A 17,834-nucleotide genomic window follows, 5' to 3' on the forward strand; every position below is an offset into this window, starting at 1 on the left:
CCTTACAACCTGGTAAGAGCCTAGAAACAAAAGGTATGTCCAGATTTGAAGAGTTTGCCCTCTCTAAAACCTTCAAGTAGGAACAAAATAAGGATTAGGATTGCACAGTGTCTAGTTACTGCTTAAAACGTCTCAGTTTCCACGGCTCACGTAAATCTGTTTCTGACCTCGAGAGATGAACCCATTATCAATTGATAATAGTAAGAGAGATGTGAGTAACTTTGCCTGTCACTGCCCCACTCCTTGAGTTCACTCCCTTGCTGTCATGCTCTTGCTGTGATGTGTAATGTCCACTGCTCTCAGGATGCCTCTCCCAAAAGCTGTGTTAAGGATGTCCTTGTCTCCCAGAAGGATTGAAGATTCAGAAATACCTGTTACCTCCAGTATAAACTCCCTTAAGCACATGCCAGCTGACAAGGTAGTTCCTTAAAGTGGAAAAGAGAAGCACGAAATGCCTTTTACATGGCTTTTGAAAAGCTGAAAAGGGTATTTCAGGCAAACATGGGTTTCTGAAAGATATTAAGATTCTGATAGGAGCTCAGTTTTTACTTCACTTTCCCTGTAATATCTTCTTAATATTACAGAGCAATGGTACTCCCTGAGGGAAGTACTCTGAAACCTAGATGAAAAACACTGAAAAATTCAACAGTTGGTATCCCACTTTAAAATACAGACGAATTCCTTCTTCATCTCTTCTGAAATCAGTTTCCTAGGGATGTGGCATGGTGTTGTACTATGTATGCTAACTCTAGTTTAGAAAGAATTAGGATGGAAATAACTTTTGGGGAGTGAAGTCTCCCCAGTACAGCTGTTGATGTGCCTGGTAACAGTTTGGCTGGAAACAGTCTCAGTGGATCTTTCCTTCTCTGGTTGTGGTGAAGGCAAGTGAAGTGGTGGTTCAGTTTGGACGGTAAGGCTGTGGCATGGTCCTCTGCTGGTTTGGAAAGGAAGACTTGCTACTGATATTTTACACTGACATGCCCTGTGGTTTGGGGTGTGTGTGGGCTCTTGTTTTGGGGCTTGTGGGATTTTCTCTGTCAGACATTTACCTTGTCTTTATGCATCTATTCTTCCTATCTGAATACCTTGCTTGTTTGATGTGCAAGAACATGGAAATTGTAAAATTTAGCCATTGTAAAATAGTATCTAAATAGACAAATTCAAAAGTTATATTAGTTCATCCTTATTTTAGTCTGACGTAACCCTGAGCATTGGCAATAGCCGGAATGTATCAGCTATTGTCTCAGTCAAAGGTGTACTTTCTTTCTCAGCTGACACCAGATGATTTTTGGTCTGTAAGACACTACTGTGTCAGCAATGTTATCTGACAAAGTTACATATGTAGGAAAATGTGCTTACTGTTTAAAACTCTACTGATATTACTGTGGGCAGATGGCTACTACAGGTGAATGCTTTCCAGTCATTTTGAGCCCAGTGCAGCGAAGTAGAAAAAAGTAAACTACATGGACTTCATAGCTGTGATTAAGCACAGTGCAAAATCCTTGGGGGAAAAAGTCTCTACAGCCCAGTTGTACAAACAAATTTGGCTCATGCTAGCAGAAAACAAAAAGACCGGAATAATGGAAAAATACATGGTTGCTGATTTTTCTTAAAATGAATTTATAGGAGTGGCTTTGTTGACTGAGCACATGTTCACACGGGTGTGCGGTGTATTATTCCAACCCTTTCTGTAACATAACCGCGGTGACTGCGTCACATGGTGCTAGTGCAAACAAAGTCTCACTAACAGCCCATGAATAGAAGCATTTCCGGAGAATACAGTTTCTCGTTGGGACTATCAACTGATTCCTGTGCTACCAAGTGATAAGGATAGCTATGGACAGCGTTGGAAGTATAGAGTAAGTGTAGTAATCTGAAATGTGCAAGACAAAAATGAGTGTTTGTTATATAATCAAAAAGGATACAAGGGATATAGTCCATTCTGTCGCACTTTTAATTGATTACTGATTGGAAGGCAGCAACTAATATAGGAGAGTATATCTTGTTAAATATTGTACTTCTGTCTATATTCCATATCCTTTTTGTTCTCCTAATGTTTGAATCTGAAAGGCCATCACTGAGCTGACTTCCTCCACACAGCAAGACTCCCTGCATTTTCCCTTCTCCATTACCATCCTATTTGCATCAGATCCAAAATAAGCACTGTTTTCCTGATGGACTCAGCTCAACTTATCTTTCTGATCTTACAGCCATTTATTTTCTTAGCTATTAAGCTACTCATCCTAATCTTAATTTTGTTTCTCATTGTCTCAGGTTATCAATTCATCTAATGGGATCTCTTTTTCCTAGAGCAAAACCACTTTTTCAAAATATCACTATAAAACTTTTTATTTTCCTCTTGTCATTTTCTGAGAGGTGCTTTTGGATGTACATCAGGAAAAAAAATAATGTTCTATATACACTTATAGGAAATGATGAAACCACACTTACTTAGAACTTGAAGAACACCTTGATTTTTTTAACGAAAGTAAAAATACTGTCAGGGTTTGATGGACGTGAACAGACTTTGTTGTAGGAAATTTTGGCTGTTTCTCAGCCTTTCCTGCATGGGAGTGGAGTAAGAGGGAAGACGCAGACAGTCCTCTGGGAATAGGGATAGCGCAAGATTTGGTCCAGATGAATGGCTCTCTTAAGCCAGCGTTAAGTCGGCACCCCTGTAAAGTCCACTTTGAATTCAGGAGCACATCTTTGCACCTCACCCAGCGTTCCCCGGGGCTGTTCTCCCCGCGTTCCGCCTACGGGCGCCGCATCCCGGCGCTCCGGAGCCGGGCCCGGGCCCGTGCCCGCCCCTCCCGCCGCCGCCACATCCCACTTCCCCGGCCCGCCTCCCCGCCGCCGGCCACGCCCCCGCCGTTCCGCCGCTCCCATTGGCTGGCAGCGAAGAACGGCAGGGCCCCTGGCCAATGGAACCCGCGCTGGTGCCGCGGTGGCGCCCAATGGGCTCGTGCGCCCCCCGCCCCTGCCCGTCGCGGCCGGGCGCCGGGGCTGCGCGGTGCCATTCGGAGGGCGGGCGGCGTGGGGAGCGGATGGTGCTGGCAGCGCCTCCCGGGCGCCGGCGGGGGCAGGAGCTGGAGCTGGAGCAAGAGCTGGCTGCGAGCATCTCCCTCCCTCCCCATCCTTCCCCCTCCGGCTTCGTGTCCCCTCGTCGTGCGCTGCCGCCGACCGCGCTGAGCCGGCAGCGCTGTACGATGTGAGCGGCCGCTGGGCTCCGCAGCGCCCCCGGTGCTCTCGACGCTGGGGCGGGCAGCGATGGCCAGAGCCTGGCGTGGAAGCAGCAGCCGCCGTCGCCGATAGGAAGCGCCGGGGGCAGCTGGGCAGGCGGCGCGGAGACTCCCTCGGGCCGTGCAGCGCTTGTCCCGCCCCGCCCCCTCCCTCCTTCCCTCCCCTCCTCCTCCTCCTCTCCCCGCGGCCGGTGCATGCGGGGCGCTGGGGGCCGAGCTCGGGTGCCCCGCAGCCGCCGGAGCGAGTGACCCGCGGGGTCTTCCGCATCCCCGCCATGTCCTCGTCCAGCTCCTCGCAAACCCCCCCGTCCCACCACCAGCCCCCGCCGCAGAGGATGAGGCGCGGCGCCGCCGGGTCCCCCACCGCCGGCACGGCCGGGGGCCCCGGTAACGGCGCCGGGGGAGGCGCGGCGGGGACCAGCCGACTGCTCCAGCCCATCCGAGCTACCGTCCCGTATCAGCTCCTGCGGGGCAACCAGCACAGCCCGACTCGGTCCCCCTCCGCCTCGGTGGGCAGCAACACGGGGCCGGGGGGTGGCGGCGGGGGTCGCGGCGGAGGCAGCCCCCCACCGCCGCCCAGCGCGACGCCGCCGCTGGCGGCGGGCGGCGGCGGAGCGGAGCCGGGCAGGGTGAAGGGCAGGCAGCGGCGCTCGCCGGAGAGCGGCGGCAGCAGGAGGAGCAGCTCACCTGAGAGACGGAGCCCCAGCTCCCCAGTGTACAGAGGTAAAGCACCGGGAGAAAGCCGGTCCTGCTTCCATGCCCCGCGGGGGTGCTGGCCGGGCTGGGGCCGCCCAGCCTCCGGGTACCCTGGGCTCTGCTTTCCGCTGTCGGGCTGCGCCCTGCCTTCCCCCCGGGCCAGCGGGGGTGGGACACTGGCGGACTCCCGTCCCGACGGGAGGAGCCCCGCTGGAGCCTTAGGGAGCGGGTCGGGGGGCGGGGGTGAGCCCTAAATCCCCCATCCCCGGGGCAAGTGGCGTGCCCGGGTTTGCTCTGCCAGGAAGCGGGAGGGGGGAGGAAAACACTTCATCCCGCCGCCCTCCCCCGGGATGGGGGGAGGCGACCCCTGAAATGTCATCCTCCTTCTTGGGCAAGGTGAGAATCCTTCTCAGGAAAAATGCCCCAGTGACCCCACCCGCGTCAGCCTCGGGAGGAGCGGAGGGGGGTGAGCCCTGGGGCCGCCGGCGGCCCCCTCCCTGGGGGAGAAGCAGTCGGGGGCTCCGACGGCGGTGCTCCTGCCGCTTCTACCCCTGCGCTCGGGCTCTGGCAGCGGAGGTGTGTAATAGGGAAGCGAGCCTAAAATTAACTCGCTTCCCTGTCTCCAGCTGTAACTATTTAGTAGGGGTGATAATGGGTTAGATTTATATCTGGGGAGTCACAACCCAGCTCTGAAGTGTGTGTTAAAACCAAGCATCAAATGCTCTTCCTTTCTGTAGAACTCAATTTCTTAAAAGACTTGCATTTTTATAAGATCATAGGATAAAAAATGAGGTGTTTTCAAGCACAGGTTCCAAAACAAGGAAATTCCCGTACTGAGGTGCTTAAAAACAAGTCTCTTGTGAATGCTTGAGACTGTAAAAAACTCAAGCAAACAAAACCCACTACAAACCAACCCAAATAACCAAAATAGGCCTGTAAAGTTTAAAACGTGAAATTGATTCCCAGCAAGTCCAACTTCACCTGCATCAGGTTGTCTGTTGAATTATTGAATGTGTTAAAGTGGCAGTGGCCATCTTACCTCCCCCACTCCTTTCTGCCTTCCCCCATCACTTGAGCAGTTGAATGAATCTGACTAAACACACTTTTTATGTTGTCCTGCTGTAGCTGGACAACATAAAAATACCCCTTGCTTTTTCTGTCCCTTCCATAAGTCTTACTGCGTGTGATTTCTGTGGCAAATTGTGGTCTGCGTTGGGTGCCAGTATGTGTTGTAGCAGTGGAATCTTGCCTTCTCCCTTTTTTAGTTTTTATGTGTAGTAAACCCTTGCTATCTGTAGTATTTGTTACTTGGGCAGATCTGTCATCAGAATCATCATAGGTCAGGGACAGCATTTTACAAATGAGCAAAATGTCACTGCCAGTTACAAATGGAGTTAATTTGCCCTATGCATCTGCTTATGCTGATGACCTAATTGATTGTGTTATAATCGGAACAGAGATACTTCATAATGTATTTTTCAAAAAGTCCATTTCTGCAGAGCGTTTTGCATGCTTGAAAATGGAACTGAGCTTCTGTGGTTTTGATTCATTCAAGCTCTACTTAAAATTTTAAAGATCATATTTTTCCCACTGTATGGAGCACTAAATGTAGATTTCCTCTTTGCCTCTTAAACCTTTGGAAAATGCTAATGGGAAATGAGGAAAAACCAAAATATATGTGCATACGGGTAGTGGTGGTGCTGATGATGAGCAGTAAATTATTTAATTATGGGAACCCAGAGGAAAACATTGTAGTGGTGCAGTGTATAAAGGCTACGCTTAAGGTGTATTGAAGAGGGAGGAATGTGGGCAGTTACCTGCAAGCAAGAAAAATACTGCAAAGCTGTGAAGTACTTCATTAATGTGTATGAATTTTTTGTTGGAGGGGAAATTTTAATTTTGGAAAGTGGTTTCAGTCTTCTTCATCTGTGGGCTATTTTAGCCTTAATAAATCAGACTATAAATTAGTACTGAATGACTTTTCTGTCATTAAACTTGTTTGAGCTTGCCTCCTGGTGAACCGCGTCAGCAGCACACAGAGCTTGATTTGGTTTAATGAGTGCAGTGTATAAAATCATAAATGGTCCGTCGAGAAATGCACCCTGTAATCTGTATGCACTGCAAAGAATTCCTTCCCCCTCCTCCAGGTCAAGCCAGCTGCTGCTGCAGAAGCTGACATCCTCTAGCAAATCCTGAATGAATGAATGAAAACAACGTGATCGCCCTAATAATGACCACAATTGCACACGTCAACAGCTTTATTTTACCGAAATACAGGCACCATTTTCTAGCGGGCGAGAGTAATAAGATACTCTATTTCTTCAGTCTTGCAAATGAAAAAAGGTTACCAAAGCTCCCCTTCATCTGCCCCCCCACTTTCCCCCCCCAAACCTAGAGCTGTTTTCACACAATTTGGAATATAGTTCCATGCCATGGGGCAGTATTTTGTCTTTGTTTCCCTGCTTGTTCTTAGCATTTTAGTACATGATGTGTGGACACTAAAAATGTGTTTGTAGTCTATATGGTGATAATAGTATATAGAAGATTGATTGCTGAACTGGAGGGCTACTGCAGTAATAATGGAGGACTTGAAAAAAAAATTTAAACGTTCCATTTTCAGACATGGACCATTTTGCTGTGGCTTGTTAAACAATGCTGCCCCAGCTATTTATAGTTGTTATCAGTATGCAAGTCTTGGGGAAGTGGCTTGATTAAGTTTTTTTGTCAGTTTTTCAAAGCCATTTCCCACTGCTGTAAAATATGAGCTTAGGCTCTAGGTTTAATCCTGTTGTTTTTCTCACCAGTGCAGGAGATGTGTTTGTCTTTGGCTCTGCAGTCTGACTTGGATTGTTTCACGAATGTGCTCATTCTGGAGACTGCTTCTGATTCTGATGGATAGATGTTACTCTCTTAAGACACCTGTCCCTTCCCCACCTCATTTCAGCCTTTTTCAGTATAGATTCCTTGATCTGGCTATTCTGCTAAGCCATTTTGTGTGGATATTTTAGTGATTTGCTAGCGGTCCTTTTATAAAGGAGATTTCTGTGAAAGCACTCCAGCTTTGAGCTTCTACAGGTCAGAGCAACTACCACTGCAGGCACTGACATCACTACTACACGAATGAAAGCAGCATGATCTGTTTTTTCTCCCATCATCATGTTTTCTACCCCTTCTTTCTAGTATACTGTAAATGTTTTTGTTCTGTAGCAACACCTTGTGTTTTTAGGACTGAAACTTTCAATAATAAAATATTTTCTTCTAAGCAAATTTGGGGATTTTTAGTTGTTAGGAAACCATCAATGCCAGTAGCAGTATTTGGTTAGTTCTGCTACTGAATGGGTGAGAAATTGTGAATGTTATATGTATTTTTTTAAGGTGCTAAAAAAAAAAAAGGGAAAAAGGGGGAAAAACCTTCTGATATCATAGGATAAATCTGCAATGTGCAAGTCTACACCTTTCCTCTTTCTTGAAATGTATTTATTCCTTACTAGTAGATATTCTTTATGGTGTGTGCTCATGTTTTGGAGAGCTGGCAGTGGAAAAAGTGTCGGATTGAATGTAACAACACATGGTTTTCTTAGAGGGAGTATATCTGTTAGATCTCTGAGTGCATAAAAGTAATGTCAACAGAATCTGAAGCTATGTGGTTTATGACAAAGGGTGTTCCGGTAATAGTCCAAAGAAGCCAAACCCTTGGACATGTCAAATAAAACTTGCCACTTGCTCGTGGACACATCTTCTAAAGAAAAAAGCAAGTTTACTTTCTTGCCTTACCTGGATAAAATCAGAAGTTTCTGCTGTTACATAAAGTAGCTTGTATAAATATGAGAGAGGGTTTCCTGTTTAGTTTCTTTTTTTCACAATAGGTGAATATTTTGTATACAAGGAGGGTGTAAATGACTTCTGTATGATTCAGACTTAACACTGGTCTCACCAAATGCTTTGATTTGTTTAGTGTTAATTCTGGTGGTACTGTAGTATTATGCTTCATATTTTTCTAACTTTCACTTACACGTTTTATAGCACAAACTTTTTTCCATATAAAATTTTAAAGACAAATGTTAGTTTTAAGGACAGATGAAAAATACTGTAATCAGTTTGACTGTTAAAGGTTCCCAGTGTCTTTTACTTCCCAAAATAACTCCTGAAGAGTTGCCAGCATTGGTGAGAGAAAGCAATTACAAAAGATGCTAAACAACTGCATAACCCAGTTCTGCTGTAAGAAGTATATATATCTGGTTTTAGGCTAGTGGAGGGAGGAGTGGAGTAAAACAAACAGTATTGTTGATCTCTAAACTTGTAAGGGATATCAATATTATAAAAACACCCAAAATCTGGGCTTCAAAAAGTGGAACTATTTTAGTATCCTGGATTCAAGCCATCCAATATCGTGGCATCATAAGCATTTATACCAGAGACCAAGATGATCTTTCCTTTATTTCTAACAAATGTAGGTAAGGAAGTAATTTTTGTGACGCTTCCTATTTCCTGATCCCTGTATAATAGCAGTATTCCCATAATTGTATGGCCAAAACAGTTTTGCTCCAGCTTTGTCCCCCTCTCTTCCCAAAATAGCTTTCATTGGAATATAATATGATGAAATAAAAGACCCTGGCTGAATTTGATCCAGTTGTCCTGAACTCAGAGGCTTTTTAGTTATATGTTTTAACATGACTGTAAGTGGGAATGGTGTATTAGATGTCTTTAATAAATATGCTTTATAAAACAAATAAACTGAGCTTCTTTCTGGTGTTAAACTACAGGAAAGTAAAATAGGAAGGTACTTTCTCCATTAAACTTGAATAGTACTGTAGCAAGGCATTAGCTATGAAAAAAGAACCTCCCTACCCCATGGAAAAAGCCCAACTTAAAGATGTATATGTATATACCTGTTTTAAATTGCTACTTGTCTTTTAATTCTTATTCTTTGGACATAAGCAAGTATTCATGTGTTACAGATGGCCAAATTGATGGCCAAATTGAAGTTACTTGCCAACATCTGTGCATAGTTAAACAGAGGCAAATACTGAAATTTGGTTTCTGAAATGCATGGTTCCTGTGTTTTGTTGTTTTCTTTCCCATGGTGGTGGGGTGAATGGAGGTTCTTAAAATGTATTTTAAAATGCAGGGATGGTAGATCAAGAGAGTGTGTCTTATAATCTTACAAAAAAAGTCACTGTTCACCAAGCCTAGACTGCTACATTGCAAAAATTCACAGTGAAAAGCCAGTTATTTTCAAAATGGGTTTGTGCTACTACTCTGTCATTATGAAAAAAATAATAAAAATAACTGATGCAGTAATTCTGAAGTTTCAGTTTAGTCTAGACTTGAAAGCTGTAGTTGTAACAATGCAGAATGTGTTGGAAATAGAGTATATGCTCCTCAGCGTTTCAGTTTAAGTGAGTATCTGAAATACATTTTCAATGGGCCTTCACTGGTTGATTAATTATCTTCATCTGAAGAATATAATAATTATTTTTAACCTGCAGTGAAAAACGAAAGTTCCTGTTTAAATCAGTTGGCAATTACTTCAGTAGAGAAAAGCATTGCCAGCACTTGACAAAATAGGTAGTTCTTCATGGATTTCACATACGTTCACGGGAAGTTGTTAAAATAGTAGGGTTTAAGCATCAACTAGCATTTTTTAATAAGTATCTTTTATTGATGAAAAAGTGACTGTGTATTAAAGATGACTGGAAAATTTTGCTCAAAAATTTAACTGTTAATGATTATCATCTTGGTTTACTGTTAGTATTTAAATGAATGTTTATGTTATTCTTTCAGTGCTGCCTCCCATGTAAATCTGTAGTGCTTAAACAATGGCTTAAGGCATTTTCAGGCAAGTAAAATAATACTTATATTTCATCATTAGAAAGGATGCATCACAGCAACTTGTCAGCCTGAGATTGTGCCCTTTTCCTTTGTGTCACCATTTTTAAGATTTGGGTTATTGCAAAATGAAGAGCATTGGAGATAACAGTGAAGGAAAATGGGTACTTAATAATCTAATTTGGAGTAATAACTTTGAATCTGTATTTACTTCCCCAAAATTAGATAGTCGTTCGGTTATGCTTAATTTTTTTCCCATCTGATTTGACTCTGAAGTTCATCACTACTATACAATTAGTTTTGTATTGGGAATTAAATGCTAAAGTGTAGAGATAGCATTGAAAGGGATCAGAGGCTTCTGCAGTGTGGATGCCACACAGAGTATCATGATACAGTGTGTAATAGCAATCCTTTGGAAGGGTGAGTCAGGCTCTCCGGTGCTTACTTTTCTGAAGCTGACATCACATCCATGGAAGCCCTCATCCACAGCTGAAACTGAAAAACATGTGCTCTCAGGAACTCTTCCCTACTCTCCCAGCTGTGTGAGTCTGGGCTTAGCACCAGAGCTGTAGGGTTACGTGGCCCCATTGGATTGTCTGGTGATAACTTTGCTCAGACAGTGTGTCCTGGTAGTAGGACAGAGGAAGGCATGTAGTTCCTGGAAGTCTGTCTTGGAAGGAAATGCAGCCAGGCCAAGTGGGACTTGTTGGGGAGTGCTCTCAGTCTGCTGTCTCAGGCCTTGTAATACTTGTAATGTCTCTGCTCTGGGTGTGTTCATTCCACTTCTGCTTTGGTTTGTGCACTTCCTAGCTGCTGCCGCTGATTCCTGCCAAACTATTCTCTGAAGAAAAGACACCCAGAAAGTGTGAGTGTCTACACTCAAGCAATAACAGTTTTCTGCACAAAAAATTTGTAAATGGGGGATTAACCTAAACAGTTGATGTTAGGTCAGTGAAGATGGTTGTGATGGGAAGTTTTCATTTTTTGTAGTAGCAGATCTCTTAGCCTTCCATATTAGATATTGTTGCTTTGGAGATTGTGTACACTTCCCAGTAGTTTGTAAAATGTTATGAGCTTGAGTTTTGAAACCTTAATACAAGGTACTGTATTGGTTAGACCTCCTCATTTAGTGTAGCATATGTCCTGATGATAAATGATGCCACTGATGCTGGTGTTCATAAGGACTTAACATTCCCTGTTGCTGGTGTCAAATTGAGGAGAAGCTGTTTGCAATGGATATTGTTCTCTGAATCAAATACAAATGTGCTATTAACAGCATTGGTTCTTACATGCCATTTGTTTTGCACAACCTGAAACTAGTTTTACTAGTAGTACCCAAACTATGCATTCTGTTTCCTCTTTAGGAAGAAAGTGTCTCATATTTTGCTCATAAGAGCAGTAGATAGTAGTTCTGTCATGGTTTTTGAATAATCTAAAATCCACTGTAGAGTATTTTCTTCTCAGTCTGCTGTGAGATAGTCTAAACAAGAATAATAATTTAAGTGTCTCATTCCTTGAACAGTGCAAGTCACCTGTTTGAAGAAGGATAGCTTCAGCCTCCTTTCCTGTGCTGTTACCGCCAGGCATTTAGCACTGTTGTAGACACGCTTCTGAATTTCAGGAATTAACACTTATTTCTGACTGATAGGTCATTGCAAGATGACTGGCGTTCATATTTGATTTTGAAACTAATTTCTGTAGCTAAATTAATTTTAGTATTATATAGTAAGTATAAATCTGTCTTTTAGAAATGTAATTACTCAGTTGTGAACTGATTAAATGTATGGCATTGTGGGTATTGTTATAGTATGTGCCTTTTAATCTCAGGTGTTTTGGTGTTCAGTGTCTATTCTGGAGTTCTGAAAGAAATAATTAGTAAAGGTTGTCTAGCTGGATTACCTGGGTATCTACATTTTTTAAAAGTCTTCATAGTTAGAAAAAAACCCCAAACATTTTAATATAGGTGCTTAGGCTGCAGTACCAAAAAAAATTCAAAACTGTAATAATTGCTTGACATTTTTCAGCACTTGGAGACCAAGCTATCATTGGAAATAACGTGTTCTTACCAGGAAACAAGTTTTGGTTATTCAATGTTCAGTTACTAGCTAATTCAATTAATTGTAGTCTGCAGAAATTACCCTGTAAATACAAACCTCACTTCAAATTACGTCATGCAGTCAGCAGTTGGCTATTAGGGAGCAGATTACTTACGTGCAAATATAAATTCCCAGGTTTGTGAACATGTAGCTCTCAGGGATAACAGTGCAGTTGCTTTTCTTAGACGAAGTGCTGTAACCGTGCTGGATCAGAAATGTTGCTGGTTAAACCTTGAAAATTTTGCACTGTATTCCCATAACTCAGGCCACAGAGACACAGCATGGAGGAGCCAGCTCTACAAGAACTATGGGTTTCTGTGGGTATTTAACAGGATCTCAGTACTACCCCTTCTGCACGTCATGGCAGAGCTCCCTAGCCCGGTAGGACTAAAGGTGTTGGTGATTACAGCAGGTATCAGAGTGGTGCTGTCTGTGCTCGAAAGGTTTGGTGAGTCCAGTTCTCACACATGGAGTCAAATTCAGTCCTGAGTGTCAGCTGGTCGGTCTTTCTGGAATCTGGAGCCCTGGAAAGTACATTATGAAAACTAAGTGGTTTTGCAGCATTGACTCTGTGAGTTAGGTGTTACACCTCCATATTCAGCATACATTATTCTAAATCTTTGTTATATGTGATATCTTAACTTTCTCCTTTTCCAAGCAGTGAAGAGTTGAGTTGTTCACAGAAAGTTAAATCCAGATTTACGCTGAGTGCCCCGGAACAGACTTTGACCAGAGTGACTCTAAAAATACCAGCTAACTGCTGAAGAATGCAGAATGAGACTTAGGTTTACACAGTAGTTGGGAGGCTGCCAGGTTAAAGGAGAAGCTATCTTCACAGAAGTAAATTTCTGTTCAAGGTCTTAAAATCTTTATTGTTAACTGATAGCTGTGTTTGCTTAATTGTGGCAATTGATAGTGGAATACCACACTTCCTTTCTCTCATACTCTGATTCCTTTGGTATTTCACCTTCAGTGGCTCCTTTGTTATACCTGATACCCTGCCCAGAATAATCATCTTCGCAATGTTTTCTTCACCCACAAAGAAACCATAAAGTACATTTGAAATACTTGCTGTTCTTTTCAAAGGAAACAAGGAAAAGTCCTGAACTGGAAGAGAAAAATTTCTCATGGGCAAAAATGTAATTAACTCATGCATGTTTAAAAGTAATGTGTATTTGAGAAGTGTCCATACAAGGAAGTGACTGGAGACACATACTCTGTGTAGGTTATTCTCCATGTGGAAGATCCAAATAAACTTCAGGTGTTGTTGTAGAAAGAGAAGTTTATTCTTTCAAAACAAGTGTGCAGTCCATACATATATTATTTAAAATATTCTGTAAAACTGTTGTATAGATCCACCTTCCGAAGAAGGGACTAGGCTATTCAGATGATTGAGACTCATGGTTTTGTTTAGTGGTGTGGATAGCCTTTAATATGAAGTCGAAGGATGCAGGGAGATCTTTTCTTTGCAAGATTTATGGTAGAAACTTAGACTGGCCGCGTTGAAGATGGGAATTACCAACTGTAACAACTCAAAATTTGGGAGAAGCTGAAGACATGGGTGTGCTGACACTGTACGTAGAATGTTAGATCTTGTCTTTGTTTAGTCATGCAAGTTTGCATGCATATACAGCAAAAGAAGAAAATCCTACATAGAGGTATGTTCAAAATTCATAAATCTGGAGTAAAGTTTTGGATTTCTGAAGGAAGTAGTTTGAAAATTTGTCTAAACAGAGTTGCTCTGCCTTCAATACAAAGAGAATCTGTTTTAATGAAAAATGTTAACACTATTGGAGTCTTTCAGACATCAGAAAAGTTGAAGGATGTGATCTGATTGCATGGACACTTGCCTCGAAAAGGCTGCTAAGGAATAAGCAGAGAACCTGCAAGAAACAGCAGGAGGAACTGAGGAAAGAATGTCATGTTACCAATCAAAAGGTGAACCTTAGCTGAGAATTGTTAAAACACGAACAGGCTTGGCCTTCGTGTGCTTTAAGACAGAAAATAAAAACAGGCAGATTGAAAAATGGGGAAAAAGCTGTAACCGTTTGGTACGAAGAAGAATAGATCTGAGAATGATCTGAGACTGATTTGCTAGAATGTATGGTTTCAAAGTCAGCTCCAAGGAATAGTAGCTACAGTCTCAGAGGAAATAGCCCAAATACTTGGTCAATGCTTTGTGCTCACCAGAACAAAGTCTAAGAAATCGCTTTCCATAAGGACAGTGATTTTTAACTCGGAAAGATAAACCCCAAAATTGTAAATACTGTAAGGATAACTTGGAATTAGGAATTACCAAGACTGTGATAAATATAGATTGCATATTTCAGTAAAGTCAGTTCAGAGGTCTCCATTGCAGGATTCTAGAGCAGCCTACTCAGAAATGGACACTTACATTCAAATTTCTGAGGCAGTCTTGTTAGTAGGAGTGACATCATTTGAGAATAGATATCTGAGTATAGAATATACAATGCTGATGTTTTAAAAATGTGAAAAACATGTCCATTGCTAGAGAACTGTCAGTGAAACTTCAGAAGACATTTGAAGGGATGGTGGAAACCAGGAAGAAATGTTACAGTGCAAAATGAGCTTTCCAAAGGGTGTCATGCTAACCTGGTGGTTTTGATAAGAAAACTGATCTCCTAGACGGGAAGTAGATCTTATCTGTTTAGGCAAATTTTGAAATTAGGGTGATGAAACTGTTGATGAATATTGAGAGGTTTAATTAGTATGCAGGAAGCTTATGCAAGAAGAGTTTAAGAACCATGGGAATTGAAATAATAACTTTAAAAAATAAGACTTAAAAGTAAAAAAGTGGAAGTTTATGTATGTGAGGTTGTACTTGAGGAGAATATATTTTCCTTAAAGGAGGAGCATCTAATTTGAAAATTCTGCAGGGTGGAGTTGGGTGATGGTGGGATCTCTAAACTGCCAACATGAAGTGACTGAAAAACTGCTGGATACAGGTCTGGTCTTGCATGAAGTGCAGCTGGCCACACAGGGTCTGCTGGGGCATTGTATGGGATACTGCCCACCATTTTGGTGCTCCACAGGTCAAGAAAGGTAAAGTCAAACTGGAGTTGACTCAGAGAAGGACTCCCAGATTAGGAGTTTAACTGTGTGATGTTAAAAAAAAGTCACCTCTGAACAAAAACAGTTGCTTTGTCAGAATCCGGGTGGGCAAGGAAGGGAATGAGTGGGTGGATTGCTTTGACAATGTAAATATTTATATATTAAACTATAAGAAGACCTGAAACTATCAGGAGAAAAATTTTCCTGGGTCATTTTTCCAGTAGGAATTGTGACAAAATAGCTGCTGTAAGACTGACTGTACTCTTGTTTTGAAGTGATTATGTGTTTTGTCAGTGCTAGCTGTGAAGTGGGCTCCAGATTTAGGAAGTTGCCCCTAGTCCTTTGTTTCTATGTCTTAACTGAGAATGAAAAAATAATTTATTTAATTGTTGAAGTTGAGCACTCTCATTTAGGCAATCAGTTTTAATCTGGTTTTACATTTCTATTCTTCAATTTTTTTTCAGAAAAATGTATTATTGTTTAGTATAATTTTCTCTAGCTAGGAGAATGCTTTCTATCTCTAATAATTGGTGGTCATTATGATGGCATTGTATAGCCTCTATGCATTGATTACAGTTCTTTGTATATTTTGATTATGAAAGTAGTGAGTTGTGCCTTCTGATTTGTTTTATTCATTATTATGTCCAGCTGCATTTTGATGGAAAGAAGAATTAGATTAAAGGTTTACAAAACCCTCACTTTCTACATCTGGTTCAATTTTAAGTATTGTTGTTATAACAAGAAAAAAAAATCCTTTCAGAGTCATGAAATTTATTCTAAAAAAGTGGCAGTTTCTTCAGTTGCTGGATCAACTGGCTGTGTTTATAATGACTTTCTGTATGTTAATTATTAATATCCTGGAAGGAAAAGTAACACCCCAATCTTTAGTGCTGTTCTGGGTTCCCAGTTTGGTTCTCAATATTGTAGACATAGAATAGATGATTTAGCAGATCTAAATTAATGAACTTAAAGAAGGGAAATTCTCTATATCTGCTTAAGTGCCCAACAGTTAATGGATAGTTGTTCCAGTGTGCTTTTTCCCAAGTACTTAGCTGCTGAGCTCAAATCAAATTTGTCTTATCTTTATAGTATGAGCCTTTTTTGGTTACTTTATTAAATTATACTATTTGTGTAGTATTTATATTTGAAGTAATAACCTTACAAAGAAAAACATATTCTAAAAATGTGAAATACATAAAAATTGGAAAGGTCTGGAATTGGTGTTTTTTACCTACATGGCATCCTGTTAGAAGAGTGCAAGTGTGTAGGTTACATTGGTTGAACAAAGCAGGCTTTTGTGACATGAAAAGCTACAGGTCCTATGCATGCCAGCAGTAATCCTTGTTAGGAGAATAATTTAGCTTTAGTGGGCTGAAACTTTCTGCCATATGGTTTGTTTACTTTTCTTACAGAGATTAGAGCGTTCTTTCTGTGTTTGATCTCTAAGGATAATGTTGATTTTAAACAGGGGAGTTTTGCTATGAAGAAAATCTGACTTCTGAAAGACATTCATAGTCACATTTTACTTGACCGGTGGTTGGGGGGAATAAGGGACACGAGGCAGAGACCTTGCTTCAATGTACATGCATAGGCAACCAGGATTTTGAGTCATCTGCAGGTCCAGTGAAATATGCCTACAAATTCATCCATGTGTTCTGTTTCCTGTGGTATCCGTACTAGCCCTGCGCACCGTGCCTTCCTGTGCGGTTGGGTGAGCAGAGCTGACATCCTTGCAGAGTCGTGCATGAAACCTCTGTTATGGAAGGAAATGCCTTAACCTATGGGTTGAATTCAGTGACTAATCAGAAGCCCTCTTCCCTTTCTAGGTGACTTAGTCATAGCTGTAAAAGATAACTCAATATAGTGGATTCCTAAATCCTGTAGTGTGGGTCAGTGTGTGTATGATTTTCCTTTGAAGGAACAAGCTGGTTTTGTTTTATGTTGTTTTCCCAGTATAGGTTACGTCCTGTCTTGATAGACTTCTGTTTCTTGCAGTTCAGTCTGAATTGTCATAAGCCTGGGCAGGTACAAAACCAAATCTGCCCTGAAGACCAGATTGTAAAATGCTCTGTGTGGAAGACTGGCTTCCCTCTTCATTTTTTTTTTTTAATCCCTGAAGAATTCTGTATGTAGAAAGCATATCATTCATGGACCTGGATCCTTGTTCGGTTTTGGTTGTTGGAGCCTTGGTTAGATTTTGGTGCTGTTCTGTGCTGCCTTTTTTTTTTTTTTCTTCAGTTAGGATGATGAGAGGAAATAGAGTGGATTGTGTCAGTCTCCTAGTAACTTAGAATGTCATCCCTCTTCATTTTTAGTCATTCTGTCTCTTGATTTCTAAAGATAGAAACTGGGGAATAATTTCTGAAGTTGATAAACTGAACCAAAAGCAATGTGGTGCACATAATGAAGACAGACGTTTTAAGTGGCTGAATGTAAAGTATTTTAGAGATGTATTGGAAGGTAACTTGAAAAGACTGTCTCTTCTTATATTCTCTTAGAATTATAATTTTGATAGCAAAACACTGTACTGCCTTTTAAATGTTTGAAAAAGCTAGTATTTTCCTTTAAGATATTAAAAAGATTAAGCAATTTAATTTGAAATTATGAAGGAAGAGTGCAGTAATTTCACATTTTTTCCTTTCAATTGCATAAAAGGGTGTTGTGGGTTTTTTTAAGATGCTATTTAAAATCCTATTTTATATTATTTTGTATGAACAGTACATGGCAAACAGTGTGCTCTTTGTTGCTCTGCACCTTTCTGAACTGTTAATGCAGTCATGCAGCCAGTTAGCAGACTGGGTCAGAAACAAGTCTGTCAGTCACTGGCAACTGGGAAATGTCTTTGAGCCAATAGATCTCTTTACTCCTCTGGAGTAAAACTTCAGGGGACCCCAAATCC

At 41.6% G+C, this 17,834-nt stretch overlaps 1 protein-coding gene across 4 annotated transcripts in view; it reads left to right on the top strand.

The window, feature by feature from the left end:
* Positions 1 to 3,046: 3,046 nt before the first annotated feature.
* The window catches only part of GLCCI1 (glucocorticoid induced 1), a 54,130-nt gene continuing 39,342 nt past the window's right edge, over positions 3,047 to 17,834 (top strand). For all 4 annotated transcript variants that reach the window (XM_082288657.1, XM_082288658.1, XM_082288659.1 and 1 more), the window contains exon 1: positions 3,047 to 3,965. In XM_082288657.1, the coding sequence (XP_082144783.1) occupies positions 3,518 to 3,965 (448 nt within the window). In that variant the 5' untranslated portion in view covers positions 3,047 to 3,517. The remainder of the gene's footprint in view (positions 3,966 to 17,834) is intronic.

The sequence above is a fragment of the Coloeus monedula genome, assembly GCF_965178545.1.
Source record: "Coloeus monedula genome assembly, chromosome: 1".
In the NCBI taxonomy this organism is placed as follows: domain Eukaryota; kingdom Metazoa; phylum Chordata; class Aves; order Passeriformes; family Corvidae; genus Coloeus; species Coloeus monedula.